This window comes from Pituophis catenifer, unplaced genomic scaffold (assembly GCF_029215685.1).
Source record: "Pituophis catenifer annectens isolate HBS135680 unplaced genomic scaffold, rPitCat1.0.hap2 SCAF_5, whole genome shotgun sequence".
Lineage (NCBI taxonomy): Eukaryota > Metazoa > Chordata > Lepidosauria > Squamata > Colubridae > Pituophis > Pituophis catenifer.
In genome coordinates this window covers 2,301,421-2,327,604 of record NW_027256885.1, presented here as the reverse complement: position 1 = coordinate 2,327,604, position 26,184 = coordinate 2,301,421, and the positions used below count along the sequence as shown (strand labels likewise).

Below are 26,184 nucleotides of genomic sequence, written 5' to 3'. Positions count from 1 at the left end.
AACTGGGTGAAGGCATTTTCTTTCAGTGCTTTTAACTCTTTTTGTAGCAATTTAAAATTTTTGTCTTTTGAAGTTGGAAGTGGAAGCTGGGAACAGCAGATTTAGCCTTGAGAAATTCTGTAAACAAAGATATGACCTGACTGCTAGAATATCTTTGAAAATTGAAAACTGAGATAGAAAGCGTAAGACTGAGACTTTTTAAAGTCTTATTTTTAAACAGCTTAGCTCTTGAAATTCAAAGGGAAATATAAGCAAAGCTTTTATGTGGGTTTTTTTCTCTTTTCTTTCTTTCCTTTCCTTTCCTTTTTTCCCCCTTTGGCTCTGTGAACTCTCCCTGAAAGTTTATAAAACAACTGGGTTTGGTGGCCTTATGTGGATTACAATTTATTGATACATCACCCCTTTTTGCGGGATACTAAAGGATTAAGGTCGGAAGAACCTGAAGAAAACAATAACAAGACAGAGGTTAAAAGATTGAAAATTTTTGGTTTAGTTTTCCTTTTGGATTTTTGGATTATAAATTATTTTTGATTTCTTTTTTGGTTTTTTGGCTTTCTTTCATTGCTTCTTCTTCTTTTTCCTTCTTTTTCATCCTTGGATTAAAATTGATTACTACTTATCCCTTTTCTTGTGGATTACAAATATTAAAAAGATTTAAGATGAGGAAAACAATGTCAGCACCAACGTCAGCATCCTCTTCAGATACTTTGAGTCCCTCTGGGCAGAGGACATTGGATGCTTTATTACAACCAAAAAAAACAAACGCTATGCAGGCTATGCACGCAGATCTGAAAGCAATGATGCAAGCGTTGCATGAGGAGTTTAAAGAGGTAAAAGGAATAATAGGGAAAGTAGAAGATAAATTAGAGAAACTAGAAGACAAACTGGAGAATGTCCAACAAATGATGACAAAAAATGAACAATTTATACAGAAAGTAGAAGAAAAAGTCAAACAAATGGAGAAAAAGGTGGATGAAGTTGATAGTAGATTCACTCTGTCAGACAAAAATAAAGAAAGAATAATAATCTCTTTAGAAATGGATAGAGCTGACTATTATCTACGGTTTCAGACTATTGAGGAAGAAAAGGGAGAAAATTTAGCAGAAATAATGGCAGAGTTATTGGTGGATGCCCTACAAGCGGATAAAGAAGAAATTCTAGCAGACATTGACGAAATATTTAGAGTCAACACCAGATATGCAGCAAGACATAGACTTCCTAGCAGTGGTCGGCTGAAGAGGTTGTAGAAAAAATGCTTTTAAAAGCCTCTGATGATCCCACCTGAGCCGCATGATCATCAGAGGCTTTTTTTTTTTTTTACTTTTAAAAGCATTTTTTCGGCCGAAGAGGTTGTAGAAAAAATGCTTTTAAAAATTAAAAAAAAAGCCTCTGATGATCACACGGCTCAGCTGGGCATGGGGGGAGGTAGCGATTCTTGCTACCGGTTCTCCAAACCACCCGCCACCATCTCTACCGGATTGGATGTTCCGGTCCGAACTGGGAGCATTTCACCCCTGATTTTATACATAATCAAAATCATCATAATATATCTTAATCTTCCCGTTTTTTCCAATATTTATCTCTTTTGTGTATCCTTTTTCACAAATTTATCATTTTTCTCCATCTCTTCTTATTTCAACTTCTGCCATATTATTTTCTTTCCATCATTTTTTATCATTTTCAATTTTATATTTAAATTACATCACTTTACACCTTATGTTTCTTCTTAATTACAATTACTCCAATTGTTTACATTCTTTCTTCTTTTCCGGAAGTGTCTCTCTAATTCCTTCTACCCAATCGTTAACAATAAAATATTCATCTTAACTTACATTGTTATCAAAATTAATGATATTCTTAGATTACTTATTTTCATCTTTCCATCTGCTGTGGTTTATCACAAACATGTTCTATTACTTCTTTGCAAAAATAGTCACTTTCATAATTTCAACATTGTTATTCTCTTTACAATTAACATTTTAAATATTCATTTTAATTTACATTGATATCAAAATTAATAATATTATCAAATTGCTTATTTTCACATTTCTATCTATTGAGGTTTAGCGTAGACAAACTCTATTCATTCATCTTTATCATATATTCACTTATAATCATTTTCCACCATATTTTTTCAACTTCTACCATATTATTCTTATATATTTCTTTATCATTTCATTTTCAATGCTTTCATCTAGCTAACATCACAGTATATCCTATAATTCTTCTCTCTTACCACTATAACAATTAAAATTCCATTCTAATTTAAAAAACTATCAAAAATACTATTATTATATTGTCTACTTTCCCATTCTCATTTATTGATCTACCTCATTTATATTTGCCAATTTTTACCCCATCATCCATCTTTAACCATCATCTCTAAATCTTTTTAGCATCCCCTTTTCTAATAATTTTTTGCACGACCCTTTATCTCACTCTAACTTCTCAATTCTCTTTTTTTATTTTTTATATATGTTACATTTCATTTTCTGGCTTCCATTTTTTTTTTTTTTTTGTTGTTGTGTTGTGTCCCTCACCAAAACTTTCTCTTATCTCTTCCAGGTTTTCCCCTTCTTTCCTTTTTCCTGTTTCTTTTTTAGGGGGAGTTTCCCCCCTTTCCTCTCTGCTCTTTTTACATTCCCAACCATTTCTATAATGCTCTGTATCTGATTTCTATTTTTTAATATTTTCTCTTCAACATTGTTAATTTCTTGTTTCTCATTTAAATTTCCCTCTTCCAATTTCTCTTCATTTTCTTTTTCTGTATATTTAAATGAATTTTCCGTTTCTTTTTTGCCTATTAAAGATTCACACGTTTTTAAACATCAAAAGTAACTCTTCATACATCTGCAACTCCATTTTATGACATTTTAAAAGGTTACTAATACCTCCCCAATTATATCTTTATGCACTTAGCCAAAATTTTAAGTGTGTATAATTTTCTTATATCTCCTCTTCTTTTCTTCTTCAATTATTCCTTTGTTCTTTAAAGTTAAAATGTTCTTAATTATTAATTATTGTCCCAATCCAGCAACAGCCAAATCCAGTTATAAAACAACCACCCAGATGTAAAACACAGTCACTCCTTAAATATTCTCACAGTGTCCAAATTATCTTCTTCTATATGGCTAAGGTTGAAATTTCCAGCTGCTATTTCTTCTGTTTTGTCTATTTGAATAGAATGTTACAGCGCTTTTTCTTTCCTCCAGCAGATGGCACTCTCCATTTCTACTCCGTTACAAAGCAGTCTATTTTATCCAATTGTTTGTCAAAATGTCCAATAATTTTTCAAAGTTCTCTTATAACTTATTTTCTTCCAAAAATCATTTTCTTTCCTTTTTAAAATCCTTTGCTTTTCCCAATTTTCCAAATCCAAGACTTTCTCTTAGATTCTTTATACCATGTTTCCCCGAAAATAAGACAGGGTCTTATTTTCTTTTGACCCCCCAAATAAGGGCTTGGCTTTATTATCGGGGGGGGGGGGGTGTCTTATTTTGGGGGTGCAGGAGGCGGTGAGCGTGGGACTAGATGTCCCATTGCTGCCATCGCCTCCCCTCCCCATTCTTCGTGTTGGCCGCTGCCCTGGCGTGTCCCGCCGCTGCTGCTTCCTCGTGGAGCAGGACTCTGCAAGGCTTGTGCTGTTGCATGCAGGAACTGCAGCACCGCCACGAGCTTCATCATACCGGCACAGCTGGTGTTCTGCCGCTCGCAGCTGTGCCAGTATGTCGAACCTCGCGGCTGTGCTGCAGTTCCTGCATGCAACGGCACAAGCCTTGCAGAGTCCTGCTCTACGAGGCGGTGGTGGTGGCGCAACGAGTCTCACAAAGACTTGTTTCTGGCAGGTGGGGTGGGGGAGAAGCGAGACGCATGGAGTGAGATGTGGATCCCCTTGCTGTCTCTTCTCCCCCCCCCCCCCGCCGGGCATGACTGGGCTCCTGCCCCTTGCTTAGCCACCAACCCCCACCTGCCCCTTTTAGGGTGTAATTTGGGGGTGGCAGGTGGGGCAGGCGAGAAGCGTCTCGCTTCTCCCCTGCCCCACCTGCCACCCCTCTCAATAAAATGATGGTGGGGAAGGGAAGCAGCCAGGCTGCTGCTGCCATTGTGGTGGGATGTGTTGGGCCGCGAGACATGCGTCTTACCTTTCCAGCACCATCACGTTCCTCGTCTTTCTGTCCAGGGAGACATGTTGTAGAAAAAACTTTCTTGCGAGTTCACAGAGTTTGGCTGAACTCGCGAGAAAGTTTTTTCTACAACGTGTCTCCCTGGACAGAACGGCGAGGAACGTGATGGTGCTGGAAAGGTAAGATGCGCGTCTCGCGGCCCAACAAGTCCTGTCCCACCCCAATGGCAACAGCAGCCTGGCTGCTTCCCTTCCCCACCATCTCTTTATTGAGAGGGGTGGCAGGTGGAGCGGGGGAGAAGTGGGACGCGCGGCTTACCTTTCCAGCACTGTCACGTTCCTCGCCATTCTATCCAGGGAGACACGTTGTAGAAAAACCTTTCTTGCGAGTTCAAGGAGTTTGGCTGAACTCAGGAGAAAGGTTTTTCTACAACGTGTCTCCCTGGACAGAATGGCAAGGAACGTGACGGTGCTGGAAAAGTAAGACGTGCGTCCCGCTTCTTGCCCGCCCCACCTGCCACCCCCAAATTGCACCCTAAAGGGGGTGGGTGGGTGGTGGGTGGCCAAGTGAGGGGCAGGAGTGCTGTCATGCCCGGTGGGGGGAGCGGGGCACGTAGTTGGTGGGAGGGCTTATTTTGCGGGGGTGGCTTATATTATCACATGTCCTGAAAAGCCCGATTGACCTTATTTTCAGGACATGTCTTATTTTTGGGGAAACATGGTATTACAGTCCATGCCTTCCCTTTGTTCCGTGTGTATGTTTCCCCCCCCAACAATGCCAGATAGCCGCTAGTCCAAGCTCAGGAATTCTTTTAAAACTTCAATTTTGATTTTTCTTAGTATAAATAGGCATTTATCTCACCCAGTTCTGGCACTCCGCCCACTTGCCACTCCTGCACAATTTTTCGCTTCGGTTGTCCCAGCTTCAAGGTGGCCACCATAAGATGGCCGCCGCCCCCGCTGCCACTTCGGGAGAGCTGTTTCTGTTCCAGCGAGGAAATTGCCAATTCCTTGCAGTCCACGAAACGCTTCTCCTTTCTTCACCATCCCTAAAAGACAGCTATGGCTCGAAAGCCTCCCGGCAGCAGTTTATCCAGCTGGATTTCGCGTGTCTCATCAGAGCCTGCTATTTTCCAGTCTGTTCCCTCTGTGACATCAACTGGAAGTCGCATGGAGTAAATTTTAGATGGCTGATCCCGGAGGGAATATTGGTGACCTGGATGGAGCAAAGACACAGATTCTATATGGATTCTATAGAAAAAGCAGAACAATTCTACGAGCAATATTTTGGACTGCCAGAGGAAACAAGTATAAGTGACAAAGGAGATGCAAAACGACGAGAAGAAGTGATGGAAGAGAGGTGTGCGCAACAAGAAGATAAAAGCGATTGAGAGGAAATAGCAATAAGAGAGGGGGCAAGGGCGAAAGAACCAAGGGAGATAAGAATGACTAGAACGGCAAATCCCATCTACAAATAATCATGGAAGAAGTTTTTAAATTAATATCAATTAACATAAATGGACTGAATTCGGCAATAAAAAGAAAACAGACTTTTCATAGATTAGAAAAATTAAAATTAGATATAATTTGTCTGCAAGAAATTCACATAAAAAAACAACATTTGAAAGTGTTGGAATATCCCAAATTTGGGAAGTTATACATTTCTTTATCATTACAAAAGAAAAGGGGGATAGCCCTATATATAAAAGAGACAATAAGCGCTAAACAAATTTTTTATGGATGAGGAAGGGAGAATTTTGATGGTGGAAATAATGACGAACAATAAACCGATACTTTTGGTAGCAATATATGCACCAAATGTTAATCAAGAGGATTTTTATGGGAAACTCCACAAAAAAATAACAGAATTGGAGTATGAAAATATTTGTATCTTGGGAGGTTTTAATGCAATTGTAGATGCGGAAATGGACTATAAAACCAGAAAGGTAAGCAAAAAAGTAAGGAAAATACTTCCTAAGACCTTCTTCAGAATGGCGGAAGAACTAGCCACCCAAGACATTTGGCGAGAAATGCATCCCAAAGAAAATCAATATTCGTTTTATTCAAATAGACACATGTCCTGGTCAAGAATAGATATGATATGGATGATGGCAGAACTGAAAGCTAATGTTCAAGAAATAAGTATAGAAATAAGTAACTGGGCAGATCACAACCCAATAAAAGTTATATGGGAAAGGACAAAAGAGACTACTGAGATGGACATTGAATCAAGAAATATTAAAAGAAAAAGAATATATTCAATTCATGAAAAGAGAACTAGATTTTTTCTTTAAAGAGAATAGAAAAGAAGAAACATTGCTACAAAATGTATGGGACACAGCTAAGGTATATATTAGAGGTTTAGCTATAACATATAGAGGAGAATTAAACAGAAAAAAGAAACAAAATCAGAGGAGGTTAGAAGAAGAATATAAGAGACTAGAGATAGAACTACAAAAAGATCCACACACACACACACACACAATTTTTGTCTTTTGGATTGGAGACATTTTACAGTTACAATTACCTCAAGGGCACACAGAGACTTTGACATACACACACACACACACACACACACACACACACACACAAAAAAACAAGGAGAAAAAAGAGAGGAAAACAGAACTCTCAGGTTTACACACACTGGTCATGCCCACCATAAATCTCAGGTAACTCAAAATGAGGGAAGGCACAAAATCTTAACAAACATATCACATGGTTGCATGGAAGACAGAGAGGAAGAGAGAGAAACAAACCCCCCCCCCCCAATAATGAAACTGTAGAGGTAAAAGGTCATGGTGTCAGGCTGAGTGCAGCACACTGCCTCACCTCGACGCTATTTATTTATTTATATTTTTATTAAATTTATTAAATTTTTATTAAATACAAGCCTGCATCTTGCCTGCTTGTATGATCTCATTCTGGCTCTGATTTGCATTATCTCACCTTGCCTTCACTATCAGGAGGATGCAGGAGGGTGGCGTCTTAAGGGAGGCGAATAATATCTACCAATTAAAACACTGTTGCTGGTTTGCCTTTTCTGCTTGTAAAAAACTATAAAAAAGCAATAAACGTTGCGAAAGAGAGACATCTTCGCACAGAGCAAATGACTGGACCCTGATTTCTACATCTGGCGCCTGAACAGGGGCACCCTCCGTGGGAAGCAACAATCAACATACTTATCATCGTCTGGTATAGACCTTCATCCTACGGGATCCCTCAGTGGTAAGTTATGGGTTGCAATCTATCTCAACATCAGCAAACGCATGTGCAGGAACTCAGATTCCTTTTGCACAAGTCTGGCGTGACGACATCTGAGACTGACATAAAGAAGTTGGTGACACAGATAGGAAAACATTGTCCCTGGTATCCGGAATGGGGGACACTCTGTTTATGTGACTGGACAAAGATAGGGCATACTTTACATCTTGAACCCCGGGCTCCAGTGCAAATATTACATCGATGGTATCAATGCTGTCAAGCAATATAAAAATTTGGCTCTGATGCTTCAGCAGGGCAACAGTTAATTACAAGCCCTCCACCTGATTATGATGAAGTTAAAATTGTCACCCCAAAACCATCTCCAATTGAACCATCAGCTCCTCCTGAAGGAGCTAGTTCTACTGCTGCTCCACGGCCGCTGTACACCCGCATTAGGCAAATTTTAGAGGAACAGTTAGACAAAGGTGGGGGAAATATAGAAGAAATTGCTGATATGCTTTCTGTTTGTCCAGTACACGTTACGGGACAAGTAGATCAGAATGGGGCTCAAATAGTGGAATATCATCCTTTGTCTTATGCAATTTTAACAGAACTTAGAAAAGGAATTAGAGATATGGGGTTGGGAAGTACCTATATGCAGGGGATGTTAGAAGCTCTGATGAGAAGTCATATCTTAGTACCTGAAGATTGGAAAACTACCTTTCGCATGTTGCTTACTCCAGCGCAATATGTAGTTTGGGACAGTGAATTTAAACATCAATGTGCCATGCATGCCCTCCACTCGGGGGGACCATTTATTCCTGATCAATTGTATGGATCTGGTCCTTTTACCCCAGTTGATGCTCAGATTATCCTACCAGCTGCCACTTTACAAGTTTCTTATGAATGTGCTTATCGAACCTTCGGAAAAGTGCTTGTGTCTGGCAAGCCTCAACAAGCGTTCTCTAATATTAGGCAGAAGGCTAATGAGCCATATCCTGATTTTATTAACAGATTACAGGATGCTTTATGGCGACAGATAGACAATCCTGAAGCTCAGAATGAGTTGCTGATGAGGCTGGCAAAAGACAATGCCACTTCTGAGTGCCGAAGGGCAATTGTTGGGCTGGGAAAAGATCCTGATTTGGCAGATATGATTAAAGCGTGTCAGGATATAGGAACATCCTCTTACCAAACCAATTTGTTAGCAGCTGCTTTATCACAAGGCAGCAAACCTCAAGGAAAGTGTTACAATTGTGGCAAACCTGGTCATTTTAAAAGGGAGTGTCGAAATCCTGGGGGAGGCATGTCTGCAACATCTCGCCCTCCCTTTCATCAGGGATCAAAACCGAAAACAAAATGCCCAAAGTGTCAGAAGGGTTATTATTGGGCAAGCGAATGTCGTTCGGGTTCGGGAAACAGACGGACGGGCCAGTCTCTGGCCCCAGTCCAAACAGAGACAACAAACCAACAATAGAAAATACTCCTGCAGCTACAAAAGGTAGTGCTGGTATTGATTTAATCCTGCAGGAGGAAGTGAATTTTAAATTTCCTGGGGAGGTTCATGTAATTCCACCCCAATTATCAGGCCCCCTAACAGAAAATTATGTAGGACTTGTACTCCCACGGTCAAGCATGGGTAAAAAAGGTATTTTTGTCATTCCTGGAGTGATAGATTCGGACTACACCGGGATTATTTATGTTCAATTGTGGAAACAATTTGCCCCAAATTTTGCCCATTTATACTAGCCCTGCTCAACTCCTGCTTTTGCCTTATTTTGTCCCAGCAGGGGGAGAGCAAAAGGAGAGACGTGAAGGTGGCTTTGGTTCTACTGACCCAGCCACTTCTATCATAGCTGCCATCATTACCCTGATAACATCCCACTGGCCCCGTCAGATCATTGTGTTGCAGGGTAAGACCTTTGAGGGGATTTTGGACACTGGAGTGGATGTTTCAGTGATCTCTGCCAAGCAGTGGCCTGCTGCTTGGCCAACTGAGCCCTGCCCAAGTGTGTGGGGTGTGGGGGGTCGTCAAAGTGCACATCAAAGTGCGCAATTTCTTTCAGCTCACTTGCCTAATTCAGATTTGGTCATTCAGGTCCGCCCTTTTATATTAGATATTCATGTCAGCCTTTGGGGGCGCCACCTGCTCAGTAAATTGGGGGCCACCCTCACTTTGGAGGACTGAAACTACTGCCCTCCTGGTGACTTGGATGGTTAAAGAGCTGGTGTGGATTGATCAATGGCCCATGTCACACGAAAAATTAATGGCTCTCCACCAGTTAGTACAAGATCAGCTGCTTTCTGGTCATGTTGTGCCATCCATTAGTTCATGGAATACACCTGTGCTTGTGATTTATTTATTTTATTTATTTTATTTATTTGATTTCTATACCGCCCTACTCCCGAAGGACTCAGGGCGGTGCACAGCCAAACAATAAAACACATACATACAAAATTTAAAAGTAGAATAAAATCAAATTAAATAATTTTGGCCCCTGATAAAAAAGAAAAGTGGCAAATGGCATTTGTTACATGATCTTCGTGCCATGAATGCATGTATTCAACCTATGGGCCCCTTGCAGTGCGGGACACCAAATCCTAATCTGATTCCCCAAGATCATGAGGTGATGGTAATTGACTTAAAGGATTGTTTCTTTTCCATTCCTTTATGTCCCTCTGATCAGGAAAAGTTTGCATTTACGGTGCCTGCGGTGAACCATTCAGAACCCAATAAACTCTATCACTGGACGGTTTTACCACAGGGAATGTTGAATAGTCCCACATTATGTCAATTTTATGTTGCTGAGGCATTAGCCCCTTTTTGCAAACGTCATCCATTGGTTTTGGTATATCATTATATGGATGACATTTTAATTGGAGTGCCAAAAATACAACCTAACTGGCTTTCTGAAATACAAAATGATTTATGTGTCTATGGATTGCGAATTGCCCCAGAAAAAATCCAGTTGCATGCTCCTTATCTGTATTTAGGACATAAAATGTTGCAGTCTTTTTCTGCTCCGGCTTTTCCTCGTTTAAGTCTACCCAAAGTTATTTCCTTGGTTAATTTGCAGCAATTGCTGGGTACTATTAATTGGGTTCGCCCATATTTTTCCCTGCCTACACATTTACTTAGTCCATTATTTGATTTATTGACTAAAGGAAAACAGCCTGGAGACCTCATTATAGTTCTGTCTGTAGTACTCACTACAGTCGAGAAAATTAATGACATTTTGACTACTCAGTTTGTGGATTTAATTCCTCATAGAGATTGTCAGTTAACTCTTTTAATATTCCCTGCTAGTAAGCTGCCTACAGGAGTATTGGCTGTTTTAGAACAGCAAAAAGTATATTGTATTGAATGGCTTTATTTGCCTCATACACCATCTCAAAATGTTTTGCCATTTATCTAAGCCATTGCTGAAATTATAACCTTGGGGCGCACTCAAGCTTGTCATAGAAATGGGACTGATTTAATAAATATTGTTCTTCCTATCCCGAAATCTGACTTTCATTTTTATTTTCAGAATAATTTATCTCTTCAGTGTGCTCTAACTGACTATGTTGGTTGTATTTCATATCATCTGCCTAAAGATCCTCGGCTCACTTGTTTAATGACTTCCTCTTTTCCTGTCCACCCACTGCTTTCTCCTTCTCCATTATTGCAAGCTCTTACTGTTTTTTCTGATGGAGGACGAACGAGAGGAGCGATTGCTTACAAGGATCCTCATGATGATATCTGGAAAGTGTCCTACACTGCAGTGCAATCTTCATCTCAACACTCAGAATTGTCTGCTGCTATCTTGGCTTTCCACACTTTTTCTCAACAGCCTTTTAACTTGATCTCTGACTCTCAATATGTGTGTCAACTTATTTTTAATCTTCCAGGTGCTTATATCACGCCTAGGATTGACTCCAATTTTATGGCCCTATTTCTCACTTTGCAGCGACTGCTACAAGACCGGAAACATTTGTACTTTGTCTCTCACATATGCAGTCATTCGTCCCCTCCTGGTCCTCTTTCTGAAGGCAACAGTCACGCTGATGCTGCTGTTCATGTTTTACCCACTTTGTTCACAGATCCATTTTTTAGTCATTCTTTTTTCCATCAAAATGCCAGGGGGCTGGCACAAGCTTGCCATATTCCACTAGATCAAGCTAAGCAAATTGTTTCATCTTGTCCCCAATGTTCTGGAGCATCCCCCTCGGGGGACACGGGAGTTAATCCCCGTGGTTTCACCTCTAATCAACTATGGCAAATGGCTGTTACCCATGTTCCCTCTTTGGCTCCCTGGAAATATTTATTTATTTATTTATTTATTTATTTATTTATTTATTCATTTATTCATTTATTCATTTATTCATTTATTCATTTATTCATTTATTGGTTCGATTTATATGCCACCCTTCTCCGGAGACTCAGGGTGGTTTACAATACATTAAGCAATAGCCTTCATACTTTTGTATATACCTGCTTAGTAGGGCTTTCGCTCCCCCCCCCCCAAAGCAGTGTTCTTTTTTATACAAAGTCAGCTTATTGCCCCCACAATCCGGGTCCTCATTTTACCTACCTCAAAAGGATGGAAGGCTGAGTCAACCTTGAGCCTGGTGAGATTTGAACTTGCAGTAATTGCAGGCAGCTGGTGTTACTTAACAGTACTTTAGTCTGCTGCGCCACCAATATTCATTTATCTATTGCTACCTATTCTGGAGCGATTTGGGCTACGCCTCAACGAGGGGAAACAGCTAATCATGTTATTTCTCATCTTTTTTCAGCTATTACGGCTTTGGGCAAGCCCTCTTCTTTAAAAACAGATAATGGGCCTGCCTATTCTTCACAGGCTTTTTTGCAATTTTGTACAACCTGGAATATTGTTCTTACTCATGGTCTTCGCTATAATTCCACGGGTCAAGCCATTGTGGAATGTGCTAATAGGTCCTTTAAGGGCTGCCTTCACAAACAAATAAAAAAAGAGGGCTCTCAGGTACCAAATTTGTCATGGGTAACACAACAGGTTACAAAAGTATTATTTACCTTAAATCAATTGAATTTTTCAATTTCTAATTCGACTGCCTATCAGAGGCATTTTCAACAAAAAACAAGCTTGTGTTCTGCCCCAGCTACGGACCCCAAAGAACGCAGCACACACAAAGTCTGTACAAACCTTAGTTTACTAAATTAAATAAGTATTTTTTCCAAACAAAGGCTGTTAATTAACTTTCTTTTTTTTTTATTGAAAAGTTTTATAGGAAATACAAACATTTTCTCCCCTCACCCTTCCCCCCTCAACCCCTCCCACCCCCTCCCTCCCTCCCTCCCCCCTCCCCTCCTTCCCCCCTCCCCTCCTTCCCTCCCACCCCCCTCCCTAGACTTCCCAGAACAAGCACAGGGTATAGCATTCACAAACATAAAGCTAAAATATGCTAACAGATTATTGCATTCATATTCTCCCTAAATCTTTAACTCCTTATAACTCAAAAAACTATAAACATAAAAAAATATTTCATTCATAAGCTATATGAATCTTCTTGTTTGGATACTTTTTTTGTATATAGTCAATCCATCTTCTCCATTCTGATATGTATCTTTCGTTTGAATGGTCTTTAAGGTATGATGAAATTTTTGCCATTTCTGCCAAATGCACAACTTTTAGTGTCCCTTCCTCAATGGTGGGTGGATCTTCCTTCTTCCAGTACTGTGCCACCAGTAACCTGGCAGATGTTATTAAATTCAAAACCAACTTAGTCTCTATTACAGTACAATCCGTGACTATTCCCAACAGAAAAAACTGTGGTGTAAATTTAATTTTTTTCCTTAAAATATTTTGAATAATCCACCATATTTTTATCTAAAAAGCCTTATTTTTTTTACATGTCCACCATATATGAAAATATGTAGCATCTTCACACTCACATCGCCAACACTTAGGTTGTAAATTTGGATACATACAAGCTAGTTTTTTTGGGTCTAAATGCCATCTATAAAACATTTTATAAAAGTTCTCTCTTAAATTTTGAGCTTGTGTGAATCTTACATTTCTAACCCATATCTTTTCCCATGTATCCATCATTATTGGTTCACCTATGTTTTGTGCCCATTTTATCATACAATCCTTGACTAGCTCTGTTTCCGAATCTATTTCCACTAATACATTATACAACCTTTTAATATGCATTTGACCTTTATCTCTTATTTGCTTTATCAAATTCTCATCCTGCTGCAAAATACCAGTTTTTTTATCTTCTCTCCATCTGGCCTGCAGCTGACCATACTGAAACCAAGTCCTAATAATTCCTTCTTCTCTTAATTGCTCCATAGATTTTAATTGTAATCTGACTCCTTCCTTATAAAGGAGTTCCTTATATGTAATCTTATCTTGTTTTTGCTCCAAATTTATATTCTCTATCGCATGTCTGGGTACTGTCCATATTGGTAACTTATCCTTTAGTTTATATTTATACTTTTTCCAGACACGCAGTAGAGCATTTCTTAATATGTGACTTTTAAAAGTCTTATCTACTTTCTTCTCATACAATAGATAAGCATGCCAGCCGTAGACCAGACCATATCCTTCAATATTCAATATCTTTTCCTCCGTTAAATTTATCCAATCTGCAATTGCTGAGAGGGTAGCGGCTTCATAATACAATCTTAAGTTGGGCATTTTAAGACCACCTCTTTCTCGGGTGTCTTGCATTATCTTTTGATTAACTCGTGGTTTCTTCCTTGCCCACACAAACTTGTTTATGCCCTTCTGCCATTCCTTCAGATTTTCATCTTTTTTGAGTATAGGTATCATTTGAAAGAGAAATAAAAATTTTGGTAAAATATTCATTTTTACAGTGGCTATCCTACCCAGCAAAGACAGCTGCAATGTTTTCCAATTTTCCATCTCTTTCTGTATTTTTTGCCATAACGGTTCATAATTATGCTGATATAATTTCATATTTGCAGTCATAATATAAACCCCTAAATATTTAACCTTCTTAACTATTTCAAATCCTGTTAACCTTTCTATCTCTTCTTTCTGGCTTCTGACCATATTTTTAGCTATTATCTTTGTTTTAGCTGTATTTATTTTAAAACCAGATACTTGTCCATATGAGCAGTTTATATCCATCAAGGCTGTAATCGATTGTACCGGTTGGGCTAAGGTAACCACCAGGTCATCCGCAAATGCTCGTAGCTTATACTCATGCTGTCTAATTCTAATTCCCTTTATTATATCCTTGACAGACCATAGTCCAGTCTGGCTGGAATTGGAGGATGGAAAAGGGCCTAGGAGGTCCTGGAGGTTAAATGATAACTTGTTTAGATATGAAGAAAATGTAAAAGAATGTAAAAAATTTATGAAATAATTTTTTGTTATGAATATGCAAAAGGGTACATCTATGGAAATGGTATGGGATGCAAGTAAAGCGTACATGCAAGGAATTTTGATATATTTGAATAATAAATATAGAAAGAAACAGGGGGCAAAAAGAAAAGAATTAGAAGATGAGATTAATAAACAGGAACAGGCTTTAATAGCCAACCCAACAGATGAGAAAATTAAAGAGGCAATTAATTTACTGAGGGTCAGTTTAATATGTTAATAGCAGATCAAGTGGCAACCAATTTACAATATGCAAAACATAATACTTTTTGTAACGCTAATAAACCAGGTAGGTGGTTGGCATATTTGTTAAGGAAAAAGCAGAAAGCAAGGACAATAGAGAAAATAAAATACAAGGGTAAGGAGGTTTATGAGCAAGAATTGATTAAAAAATCTTTTTTAGAGTTCTACTCAAGGCTGTATACTGGTGATAAAATTCAAGATACAGATATAGATAGATATCTGCAGAAAGAGAACATTTATATAACTTCAAAAGAGCAGAGGGATAGCTTAAATCAATTGATAACTTCCGAGGAAATTATGTTTGCAATTAAGCAGTTGAAAGTGGGCAAAGCTCCTGGAATGGATGGTTTGACAGCTATTTATTATAAAAGTTTACAGGAGGAAATGGTGGAACCATTGAAGGAATTATTCAATAATATACAACAGGGAGGAGAGGTACCTCCAACTTGGAAGACAGCATTTATTTCGCTGATCCCAAAAGATGGGCAAGACTATACAGATCCTAAAAACTATAGGCCGATTTCACTTTTAAATACAGACTATAAGATTTTTGCTAAAATTTTAGCAAACAGATTAATGACAGTTATGCAGCAAATGATTCATCATGATCAAACTGGTTTTATAAATGGAAGACAAATGAAAAGTAATGTAAGGCAAATTGTTAATTTATTAGAGTATTTGGGAAGGAACAACCAGGTCCCCGCAGTGCTAGTTTTTTTGGATGCCGAAAAAGCTTTTGATAGATTGAATTGGCAATTTTTATTAAAACTAATAGAAAGGATGCAATTTGGAGAACATTTTACACAATCTATTAAGGCAATATATGAAAAACAAACAGCGCAAATAATAATCAATGGTGGTTTAACAGATAATTTCAATATAGAAAAAGGAACAAGGCAAGGTTGTCCCTTGTCTCCATTATTGTTTATTTTGACGCTGGAAATTTTATTAAATAAAATACGTGGGACGGATATAATTAACTTTCTTAACAGCCTACAAAAATCCAAACAATAAATAATCTTAATCTTACTATGATTGGCAGAAAGCCCAGAAGCAACTTGCAAAGAACTAAGATCAAGGCATGAAGGAGAGTGAATGAAGTTGTTCCCTGCAAATTGCTTCAGTCAGCGTTACTCCTTAAATAGGCTAAGGGAGGCTTGGGCCAATTAGCCCCAAGCCTTACTCTCGAGGAGACCTCCTCCTGAGGAGCCACTCCTGCCTTTTGGCAGCTCTGCACACCCGTGCATTGAGAAGAGGCTCCTCCTCTTCGTCCTCTTCACTTAAGGGAGCTTCTGGAGGTTCTGAAGGACCTGGCTGAATCCCCGCCTCTGGCACCACATCTTCTCTAGCCTCATTGTCCGACTCGAGTGCCAGCTGCACAGGCTGCTGGCGCAGCACCACACCAGCCTCCTCGCTGTCTGAATCAGCCACCAGCCGCACAGGCCGCAAACGGGCCATAACACTATCCCTCACCGCAGGGCCCTTCCCCCGAGTCTGTTGATCCGGATGCGGTCGGGATGGGAACTGCTTGTGAAAGGCGTGTACAAGATCTGGAGCATGAACAGAGGTTGCATCCTCCCATGTGATCACGGATTTTTCCTTCCCACCATGGTTTGGCCTAGCTTCTGGGGCGATGACTCCCACCGCTGTGAGAGGGTGGTGGAACCGGCCATGCTTGGGTGAGAGAGCAGCAATTGACTGAGAGTCTCGCCCAGGTGACCACCCAATGAACAATCGGGACTTCACCGCGGTTAGAGAGCGGTGAAGTTTGCCCACTTATGTCCCCCTGGGTGCTGTGAGAGGACACCTGGGAGTGGGGGCTCCCGACGGTTGGGGTAGCTTCGGCCTGGTCCATCTGTTTCCCGTTTCACCATTGTCGCGCCCGTACCCAGGGCTGATGATGGCTATACAGACCTACACAAGAGCGGATTTATACGCTTTGAGGAATGCCCCCCATTCCTGGAAGTGGCCTATCGGCCTAGCCAAAGAGTACCTTAATGACAGATCTTGGGATCCTGAGAGGTGGCATGAGGGTGTTAAGGTTTTTAAAAGTTCTTTAAATTCTTTTTTAACAAGGCTTTTAGGGGGTCTGGGGAGGGGGTGGGGTTATGATACCCGGTGGGGTCTGGGGGGGGGGCTCCTCCGGGTTGTTGGTGGTCCAGGTCAGGGGAGGGTCATGGTGTGGTGGGAGCAGGGGTGGGGTCCCCTGGGACTCCGGGAGAGGGGGAAAGGGCTCTGATTCCGGTTGCGATGGGGAATGGCCGCAGCAGGTTGAATGGGAGGCGGTGTCGGGGGTTGGGAGCACACCCCCGCTATCTTTATGTGGTGGCTCGCTCCGGCCCCCGGGATGCCGCCTCCCCCCCAGGGGTCTGAGAGAGAGGCCCCCTGGGCTTAGGCTGGTTTATTTTAATGCCAGGTCCGTGGTTAACAAAGCTCCCCTCATCAGTGAACTGATTGAGGAGGAAAATGCAGACCTGGCTTGCATTATGGAAACCTGGCTGGGCTCAGAGGACGGTGTCCCTCTGAATGAACTCTGCCCGCCGGGTTTTCGGGTGCTACACCAGCCGAGGTCCCAGGGGAGGGGTGTGGGGGGGTGGCAGTTGTTATTAGGGAGGCCCATGGTCTGCAGGAGGTCACTGCTCCTCAGATAGATGGATGTGAGTCCCTCCTCATGAGATGGGGACTGCAAGGTCAGTTGGCCCTGTTGATTACATACCTATCTCCCAGCTGCGTATCAACGGCCCTGCCCGGGCTGCTAGACGCCATATCGGGGCTGGTGGTTGAGTTTCCCAGACTCATTGTGCTGGGGGACTTTAACCTACCCTCCCTGGGGGGGGGGGTGTCGGGAGCGGCCCGGGAGTTCATGACTTCCATGGCAGCCATGGACCTGACCCAGATAATACAGGCCCCGACTCATCAGGGGGGACACACGCCCGATCTAGTTTTTATCTCGGAGCAGTGGCGAAGTGAGTTCGGTGGGGGTGAGCCAGCTATTCAACCCCTGTCATGGACTGATCACTATCTCCTTAGGCTGGGCTTCCATTATGCCGCCCCCCGCCACTGGGAGGCAGAACCAACCACCTGGTTCCGCCCCAGGCGCCTGATGGACCCTAAGCGGTTCCAAACGGAGTTTGGGATTATACCTGTCTCTCTTTCCCACGCCCTGGTCGAGACTCTGGTGGATGCCTGGGAAAAGGCGACTGCCGGGGCTCTCGACCGGGTCGTGCCTTTGCGGCCTCTGACCCGACCCAGATCCCGGTTGGCCTCTTGGTTTACTGAGGAGCTCCGGGAGATGAAGCGTCGGAGGAGAGGCCTGGAGAGCTGTTGGAGATTCAGCCGTTCCGAGTCTGACTGAGCACAGTTGAGATCTTTCACTTGATCTTATCTGGTGGCGATGGAGGCGGCAAAGTGTGTTTACTTCTCCGCCCTCATCGCGTCTGCAGATAATCGCCTGGCCGCCCTATTTAGGGTGTCCCGCTCCCTGATTCAAAAGGGAGCGGGAGATGACCCTATGCAGGGGCGGGCCGAGGAGTATAGTCATCATCTGCGTGACAAGATCGCTCAGATTCGGGATGGGCTGGACTCCAGCTGGGCAGGGTTGGTCGGGGAGGTGACGGGGGGACTGGTGATTTGGGACGAGTTCAATCCTGTTACTCCCGAGGAAGTGGACAGGATCATGGGGAAGCTGAGTACCTCCACGTGTTTGTTGGATCCATGTCCCTCCTGGCTTGTTTATTCGGCCCGGGAGGTTACACGTGGCTGGATCCAGGCAGTTATTACGGCTTCCTTGGGTGAGGGGAGTTTCCTGGCCGCCTTGAAGGAGGCGATGGTGAGACCTCTCCTCAAGAAACCTGCCTTGGATCCAGCTATTTTGAATAACTTTCGTCCTGTCTCCAACCTTCGCTTTATTGCGAAGGTTGTTGAGAGTGTGGTGGCACATCAGCTCCCGTTGGCCCTGGATGAAACATTATATCTGGACCCGTACCAGTCGGGTTTCAGGCCCGGGTACAGCACGGAGATGGCATTGGTCGCACTGGTGGATGATCTCTGGAGGGCTTGGGACAAGGGATATTCCTCTGTCCTGGTCCTATTAGATCTCTCAGCGGCTTTTGATACCATCGACCATGGTATCCTGCTGCGGCGCCTTGAGGGGTTGGGAGTGGGGGGCACTGTTTTACGGTGGTTTTCCTCCTACCTCTCCGGGAGTTCGCAAGCGGTGTTGGCGGGGGGACAGAGGTCTGCCCCGAGGCCCCTTACGTGTGGGGTCCCTCAGGGGTCGGTCCTCTCTCCCCTTCTGTTCAACATTTATATGAAGCCGACTTCCGGTTTCCTTGTCTTCGGCGACGGCGGCGCCTTTTGAAGCTCCGCCAGCCCCGCCGCCTGTAGAGCCGCTTCGAGACGTAGAAGCGGCTCGAAAACTTCAAAATCCATAGGATTGAAGAAGTAGAGATCACAGGGCACAGGTCGAGCCCCTGTAACCCCCCAGGGAAGTTTCTGGGGAGAGAACAGGCGTGGCTCCCTTCCAACCTGCTGAAACTCCGGGCGACGTGGGACGATTCTGCCTTTGCAGAACAAGCCGGCTGCAGGAAACTCAAAGCGAAAAGAACCAGCTTTAATAAACAGCGAAACTACCTGAATCCTGAAACTTGGAAATGCAAGTATTAGCGCTTTGTTGACTTTTTAATCTGAGAAAAATGCGAATGAGTGAAAGTGCTTTGAAAAAACATGGCGCTTAGCCTCAGAGTTAACGAGCCAGCGAGTGTGGATTGGTGAAGTTATCTTGCTTTGTTACAAAGTTTCCAAGTTGCTACAAAGTTGCCTTGTTTGTTATAAGAGAAACAACTGGAAAATTTCTCCCTTTTCAATATTTGACTTTGCTTTACTTCAACCTTTATTTGATCAAATCTGGGGGACTTTTTTAGAAGTCTTTGTGCAGGAGGGAAAGGAAAAGGAACTTCCCTCTTTAGAAAAACTAGATCACGTGGCAGGATGGCTTCAAAGAAGCAGGAAGGGAAGGCAACAGGGGGGGGATCCCCCACACACAAACATGAAACGCAACTTCCCCCTGCTCAACAGCTACAGACTCAGAAAAAAGAATTTGATGTGGGAGATTTAAAAGAATTTATTTCTAAAATTTTGGATGATAAATTTCAAAAATCTCAACAGGAGATAGATGATAAACTTCAAAAATCACATCAGGGGATAGATGATAAACTTCAAAAATCACATCAGGAATTTATGCAGGAAATTAATGAAGTTAAAGATATGGTGAAACAGAACCAAAACAAGGTGACCAAAAAAATATCAGAAGTGGCATCTGGCCTGGCAGAATTTATTGGGAAAGTTGATTTTAAAGTTGAAGAACTTAAATCAGAAGTTAATGTTAAGATGAAAGACAATGATTATAAAATTGCTGATGTTGACAATAAAATGCAGAGAGTTGAAAACGAGATTGTTATGATACAATTCAGGGCAATGGAGTTCGCTATACGGCTTCGGGGAATTCGAGAGGAGGAAAGACAGGATTTGAGACAAGTTTGTTCTGAGGCCCTGGCCAAAATTCTACAAGTTAATCCTGATGTGGTTTTTCACAAAATAGACAAAATTTACAGAGTGAACTCCTGGGTGGCCAGACAAAGACAATTACCCAGAGATGTGGTCATATATTTTACAGATAGAGAAATAAGAAATGATATCCTGCAAAAATCCTTTTACACTTCTGTACAAGTGGGGGGCTCACGAATTGGAATTTATAAAGAATTGCCTCCTAAAATGCTGAAAGCTAGAAAAGAATTTGGCTTTCTTGTCAAGGAATTGCAAAATTTACAGATACCTTTCCGGTGGGACGCACCAGTTGGCATAATTTTCAGATACAAGGGAGAAAGATACCGTTTGAATACCGTGGAGAAGGCACAGCACTTTTATACTACTATTCTTAAGGAAAGAACACCATCTCCACGTACATCTACAGTTTTGGAGATTAAAGAGAGTGAAGAGAAGCAACCTCAATGAGAATTGCAAGAACAGTCTAAGCAGGAATTAGAGGAAGTGCAAGGTGCAGAAGGAGGTTTTCTGGATGAGCCCTTGCTGGAATCTTCTCCAATCTTGGACTCGGTTCGGATGATTGAAGTTAAGGATCAACGTATAACTAGAGCTCAATCTAAGTTACTTAAACAAAAGCTGTTGCTTTTGTAACAACAACAGTAACAACAACAGGAAAGACAAGACAAGGAGGCAGTTAAGAGTACTGCACAAGAGACTGGAGCTATGGGAGGAGCGAGATCGAAGCTTTCGGATGATCTTCAATTATTTTGCTCTTTGCTCCAGAAAGAGGGTGATGACGTTTAAGTGTTTATCTTGGAATGTTAATGGGTTGAATTCAGCACAGAAAAGGAAGAAATTATTTACATATTTGAAACAATTTAATAATGATATAATTTGTTTACAAGAAACGCATATCACAACTCAAGATCAAAAATATTTGATAAACTCCAAACTAGGAACACATTTTATATCTTCAACTTCGCAAAAAAAGAATGGTGTGGTTATTTATGTAAATAAAAAGTTAACAGCTAAAGTTATAGAAACAGATGAAGATGGTAGGTTTGTAGCAATTGAATTGCTTACAGCAAATGGCCAAATTCTTTTGATTGGAATTTATGCTCCCAATCAACAACAGGACTATTTTTACAAGATGTTACATACCAAAATATTGCAATGGGATTACAGATCTATTTTAATTATGGGAGACTGGAATGGAGTAATCGACTCTAAATTAGATAAAAAGAGTTTGGCAAAGTCTAGGATCAGATTACCACAGACCTTTTTTGACATGAAAGAAGATATGGAACTAAAAGATGTTTGGAGAATACATAATTGTATACATAAATGAGTTGTGCCTTTGCGGCCTCTGACCCGATGCCGATCCCGTGCGGCTCCTTGGTTTACTGAGGAGCTGAGGGAAATGAAGCGCCGGAAAAGACGCCTGGAGAGCGGTTGGAGGGCCAGTCTCGCTGAATCTGATCGAACACTGGTAAGGTCGCATATTAAGGCCTACCTAGTGGCGATAGAGACGGCAAAGTCTAACTACTTTTCCGCCTCTATTGCGTCATCAGGGAATCGTCCGGCCGCCCTGTTTAGGGTGACCCGCGCCCTGCTCCATCCGGGAGTGCGGGAGGATCCCTTAGAAGGCAGGGCGGAGGATTTCGGACAATACCTGTATGACAAAATCGCCCAGATCCGGGGGGATTTGGACTCTGACTGGGTAGATCAGGGCAGGGTGACGAGGAATAGTCTTGAGAATGTTATCTGGGAGGAGTTTGATGCTGTGACTCCTGATGATGTGGACAGGATTTTGGGGAGACTTAGTGCGGCCACATGTTTACTGGACCCGTGTCCCTCCTGGTTGGTACTGGCTTCCCGGGAGGTTACACGAGGCTGGCTTCAGGGTGTTATCAACGCTTCGTTGAGGGAGGGTTACTTCCCCACCGCCTTGAAAGAGGCGGTGGTGAGGCCTCTCCTCAAGAAGCCGTCCCTGGATCCGGCAATATTGGCCAACTATCGTCCTGTCTCCAACCTTCGCTTTATGGCGAAGGTTGTTGAGAGTGTGGTCGCACGACAGTTTCCGCAATTCCTGGAGGAAACATCTTATCTAGATCCGTTCCAGTCGGGTTTCAGGTCTGGGCACAGCACAGAAACGGCATTGGTCGCGTTGGTTGATGATCTCTGGAGGGCTCGGGACAGGGGTTGTTCCTCTGTTCTGGTCCTGTTAGACCTCTCAGCGGCTTTTGATACCATCGACCATGGTATCATGCTGCACCGGCTGGAAGAGTTGGGGGTGGGAGGCACCGTGTTGCGGTGGTTCTCCTCCTTTCTCTCCGACCGGTCGCAGTTTGTGTTGGCAGGGGGGCAGTGGTCGACCTCAAGGCCTCTCATTTGTGGAGTGCCGCAGGGATCGGTCCTCTCGCCTCTCCTGTTCAACATTTATGTGAAGCCACTGGGTGAGATCATCCGTGGCTTTGGGGTGAGATACCACCAGTACGCTGATGACACCCAGCTGTACATCTCCACCCCAGGCCACCCCAATGATGCCCTTGAAGTGATGTCCCAGTGCCTGGAGGCTGTACGGATCTGGATGGGGAGGAACAGGCTCAAGCTCAACCCTTCCAAGACTGAGTGGCTGTGGCTCCCGGCATCCCGATATAGTCAGTTGACTCCATCACTGACTATTGGGGGCGAGTCATTGGCCCCCACAGAGAGGGCTCGCAATCTGGGAGTCCTCCTGGATATGCAGCTGTCCTTGGAGGAACACCTGACGGCTGTAACCAGGGGGACCTTTTGTCAGGTTCGCCTGATCCGCCAGTTGCGGCCCTTTCTTGATCGGGATTCCCTGTGCACAGTCACTCACGCCCTCGTCACCTCTCGCCTTGACTATTGCAACGCTCTCTACATGGGGCTCCCCTTGAGGAGCACCCGGAGGCTCCAGCTGGTCCAGAACGCAGCAGCGCGGGTAGTGACGGGAGCAGCATGGCGCTCCCATGTAACACCGCTCCTGCGCGAGCTGCACTGGCTCCCAGTTGTCTTCCGGGTGCGCTTCAAGGTGTTGGTTATCACCTTTAAAGCGCTCCATGGCATAGGGCCTAGCTATCTTCGAGACCGCCTGCTGCTACCAACGACCTCCCATCGACCCGTGCGCTCCCACAGAGAGGGCCTCCTCGGGGTGCCATCAGCCAGACAATGTAGGCTGGTGACCCCCAGGGGGAGAGCCTTCTCTGTGGGGGCACCTACCCTCTGGAATCAGCTCCCCCCAGAGATACGGAGAATCCAAGACCTCAGTGCCTTCCGTCGCGCCCTTAAAACCCATTTATTTAAACAAGCCGGGCTGGCTTAAGATGAAATTTTTAACTGTTTTTTAAATGTTTTAAATGTTTTTAATTGGTAATGAGTTTTAATTGGGCCAAATTTATATATCTTTTAATTGTTTTTAATATTTGTTCTGCATGTTTTTTAATCTGGCTGTACACCGCCCTGAGTCCTCAGGGAGAAGGGCGGTATAGAAATCCAATATAAAATAAATAAATAAAAATAATTCAAAAGAATTGGACTACACTTTTTTTTCTGACAGACACAGATCCTTCTCTAGGATTGACTTCATTTTGTTGACAGATGATTTACTTGTTAAGACAAAAAGAACAAAGATTTTTCCAAGAACTCTGACTGACCATAGCCCAGTATGGATAGAAATTGAGATGGATAAGGTTGAGAGACGTTCTTGGAGACTAAATGAGAATTTGTTTAGATATGAAAAAAATACAACAGAACTTAAAAAGCATTTGAAAGAATTTTTTGAAATAAATTTGAATAAAGGTACCCCAATTGAAATTGTGTGGGACGCAAGTAAAGCTTATATGAGAGGGGTACTTATCTACATGAATTCTAAACATAGACTGTTCCGACAAAAGAAAAGATCTGAACTGGAAATAGAAATAAAGAATAAAGAACAGTTACTTATTAAAAATCCAACAGATGAAAGAATACGCAGTGCTATAAAACTGTTGAAAGACCAATTTCAAATGCTTATGGCGGAACAAGTTGCAACAAACTTACAATATGCGAAGCATAACACATTTTGTAACGCTAATAAACCGGGCAGATGGTTGGCTTACACATTGAGGAAAAAACAAAGTATACGGACTATTGATAGTATTGATATTGGAGGGAAAGAAATTTTTCAACAAAAATTAATTAAAGAAGCTTTTGTGGACTATTATACTAAATTATATGCTAAAGAGGAGGTGCAGAATGGACTTATAGAAAAATATTTAAACGATAAAAGAGTTACAAAAATTACTGATCAACAAAAGGAAAGAATGAATTATCCTATAACAGAGGAGGAGATAATAGTAGCAATTAAACAGTTAAAAACAGCCAAAGCTCCTGGCACGGATGGTTTGACCGCAGTGTATTACAAAACTTTGCAAGCTGAAATGGTGGAACAACTTAGAGATTTATTTTGCAATATTCAGCAAGGGGGTAAAATACCCCCATCGTGGACAACAGCTCACATATTTTTGATACCAAAAGAACAAATTGGTCCTAAAAAACCAGAGAACTATAGACCAATATCTCTTTTGAATACAGATTATAAAATCTTTGCGAAAGTACTAGCCAACAGGTTGATGCCAGTAATTCAAAAGGTGATTCATGATGATCAAGCGGGATTTATCGAGGGCAGATACATGAAGGACAATGTAAGGCAAGTAATAGATTTATTGGAATATCTTGAGAAGAATAAACAGATTCCTGCAGTGCTGGTCTTCTTGGACGCAGAGAAGGCCTTTGATAGAGTGGATTGGAATTTTCTACTAAAGACTTTAAAAAAGATGGACTTTGGGGATCAATTTATACAGGCGATTTCAGCAATTTATCAAGAGCAAAAGGCACAGATCATTATTAATGGAAGTCTGACAACAGAGTTTAAAATTGAAAAAGGAACAAGACAGGGATGTCCGTTGTCCCCACTTTTATTTATTTTAACACTAGAAGTCTTGCTAAATACAATACGGGACTCTAATATCTTGAAAGGTATAAAGATTAGGCAAGAGGATTACAGAATAAAGGCATTTGCAGATGATCTGGTTGTTACCCTATCACAACCAATGGAATCAATAATCTTGATGAAGGACATTATACAAGACTATGGTAAAGTTTCAGGTTTTAGACTGAATCCAAAAAAGACTAAAATGATAGCTAAAAACATGACACAAGATCGTAAACATGAGCTTGAAAGGAGGGCAGGTTTTGAGACTGTACCTAAGGTAAAATATCTAGGAGTTCAGGTTGCAGAATTAAACATGAAATTGTTTCAAAATAACTATGAGGTGTTGTGGCGAGAGGTGCAGAAAGATATGGAGACTTGGAAAAAACTGCAGCTGTCTCTACTTGGAAGAATAGCAGCAGTTAAGATGAATATTTTGCCAAGATTTCTTTTTTTGTTTCAAATGATTCCGGTGCTTAAAAGTGATAAACAATTGAAAGTTTGGCAATCTGGAGTGAATAAGTTTGTCTGGAACGAGAAGAAGCCGAGAGTGAAATTGAAAATTATGCAAGATGTTCCAGAAAGAGGAGGTCTTAAACTTCCAAACCTACAGCTATATTATGATGCAGCAGCTTTAACTTTAACAAGTGATTGGTTTGGAAGTAAAAAGGCTGGAATATTGAATGCAGAAAGTTTTGATC

General features: G+C 42.1%; 1 protein-coding gene across 1 annotated transcript; it reads left to right on the top strand.

The window, feature by feature from the left end:
* Positions 1–18,340: 18,340 nt before the first annotated feature.
* LOC139317491 (uncharacterized) lies at positions 18,341–23,818 on the top strand (the record flags this gene model as incomplete). The annotated part of the gene is made up of 3 exons (XM_070944556.1): positions 18,341–18,982; positions 22,406–23,008; positions 23,357–23,818. Coding segments are annotated over exons 1-3 (1,707 nt in total), but the record flags the coding sequence as incomplete, so codon positions are not given.
* Between the last annotated feature and the right edge of the window lie 2,366 nt (positions 23,819–26,184).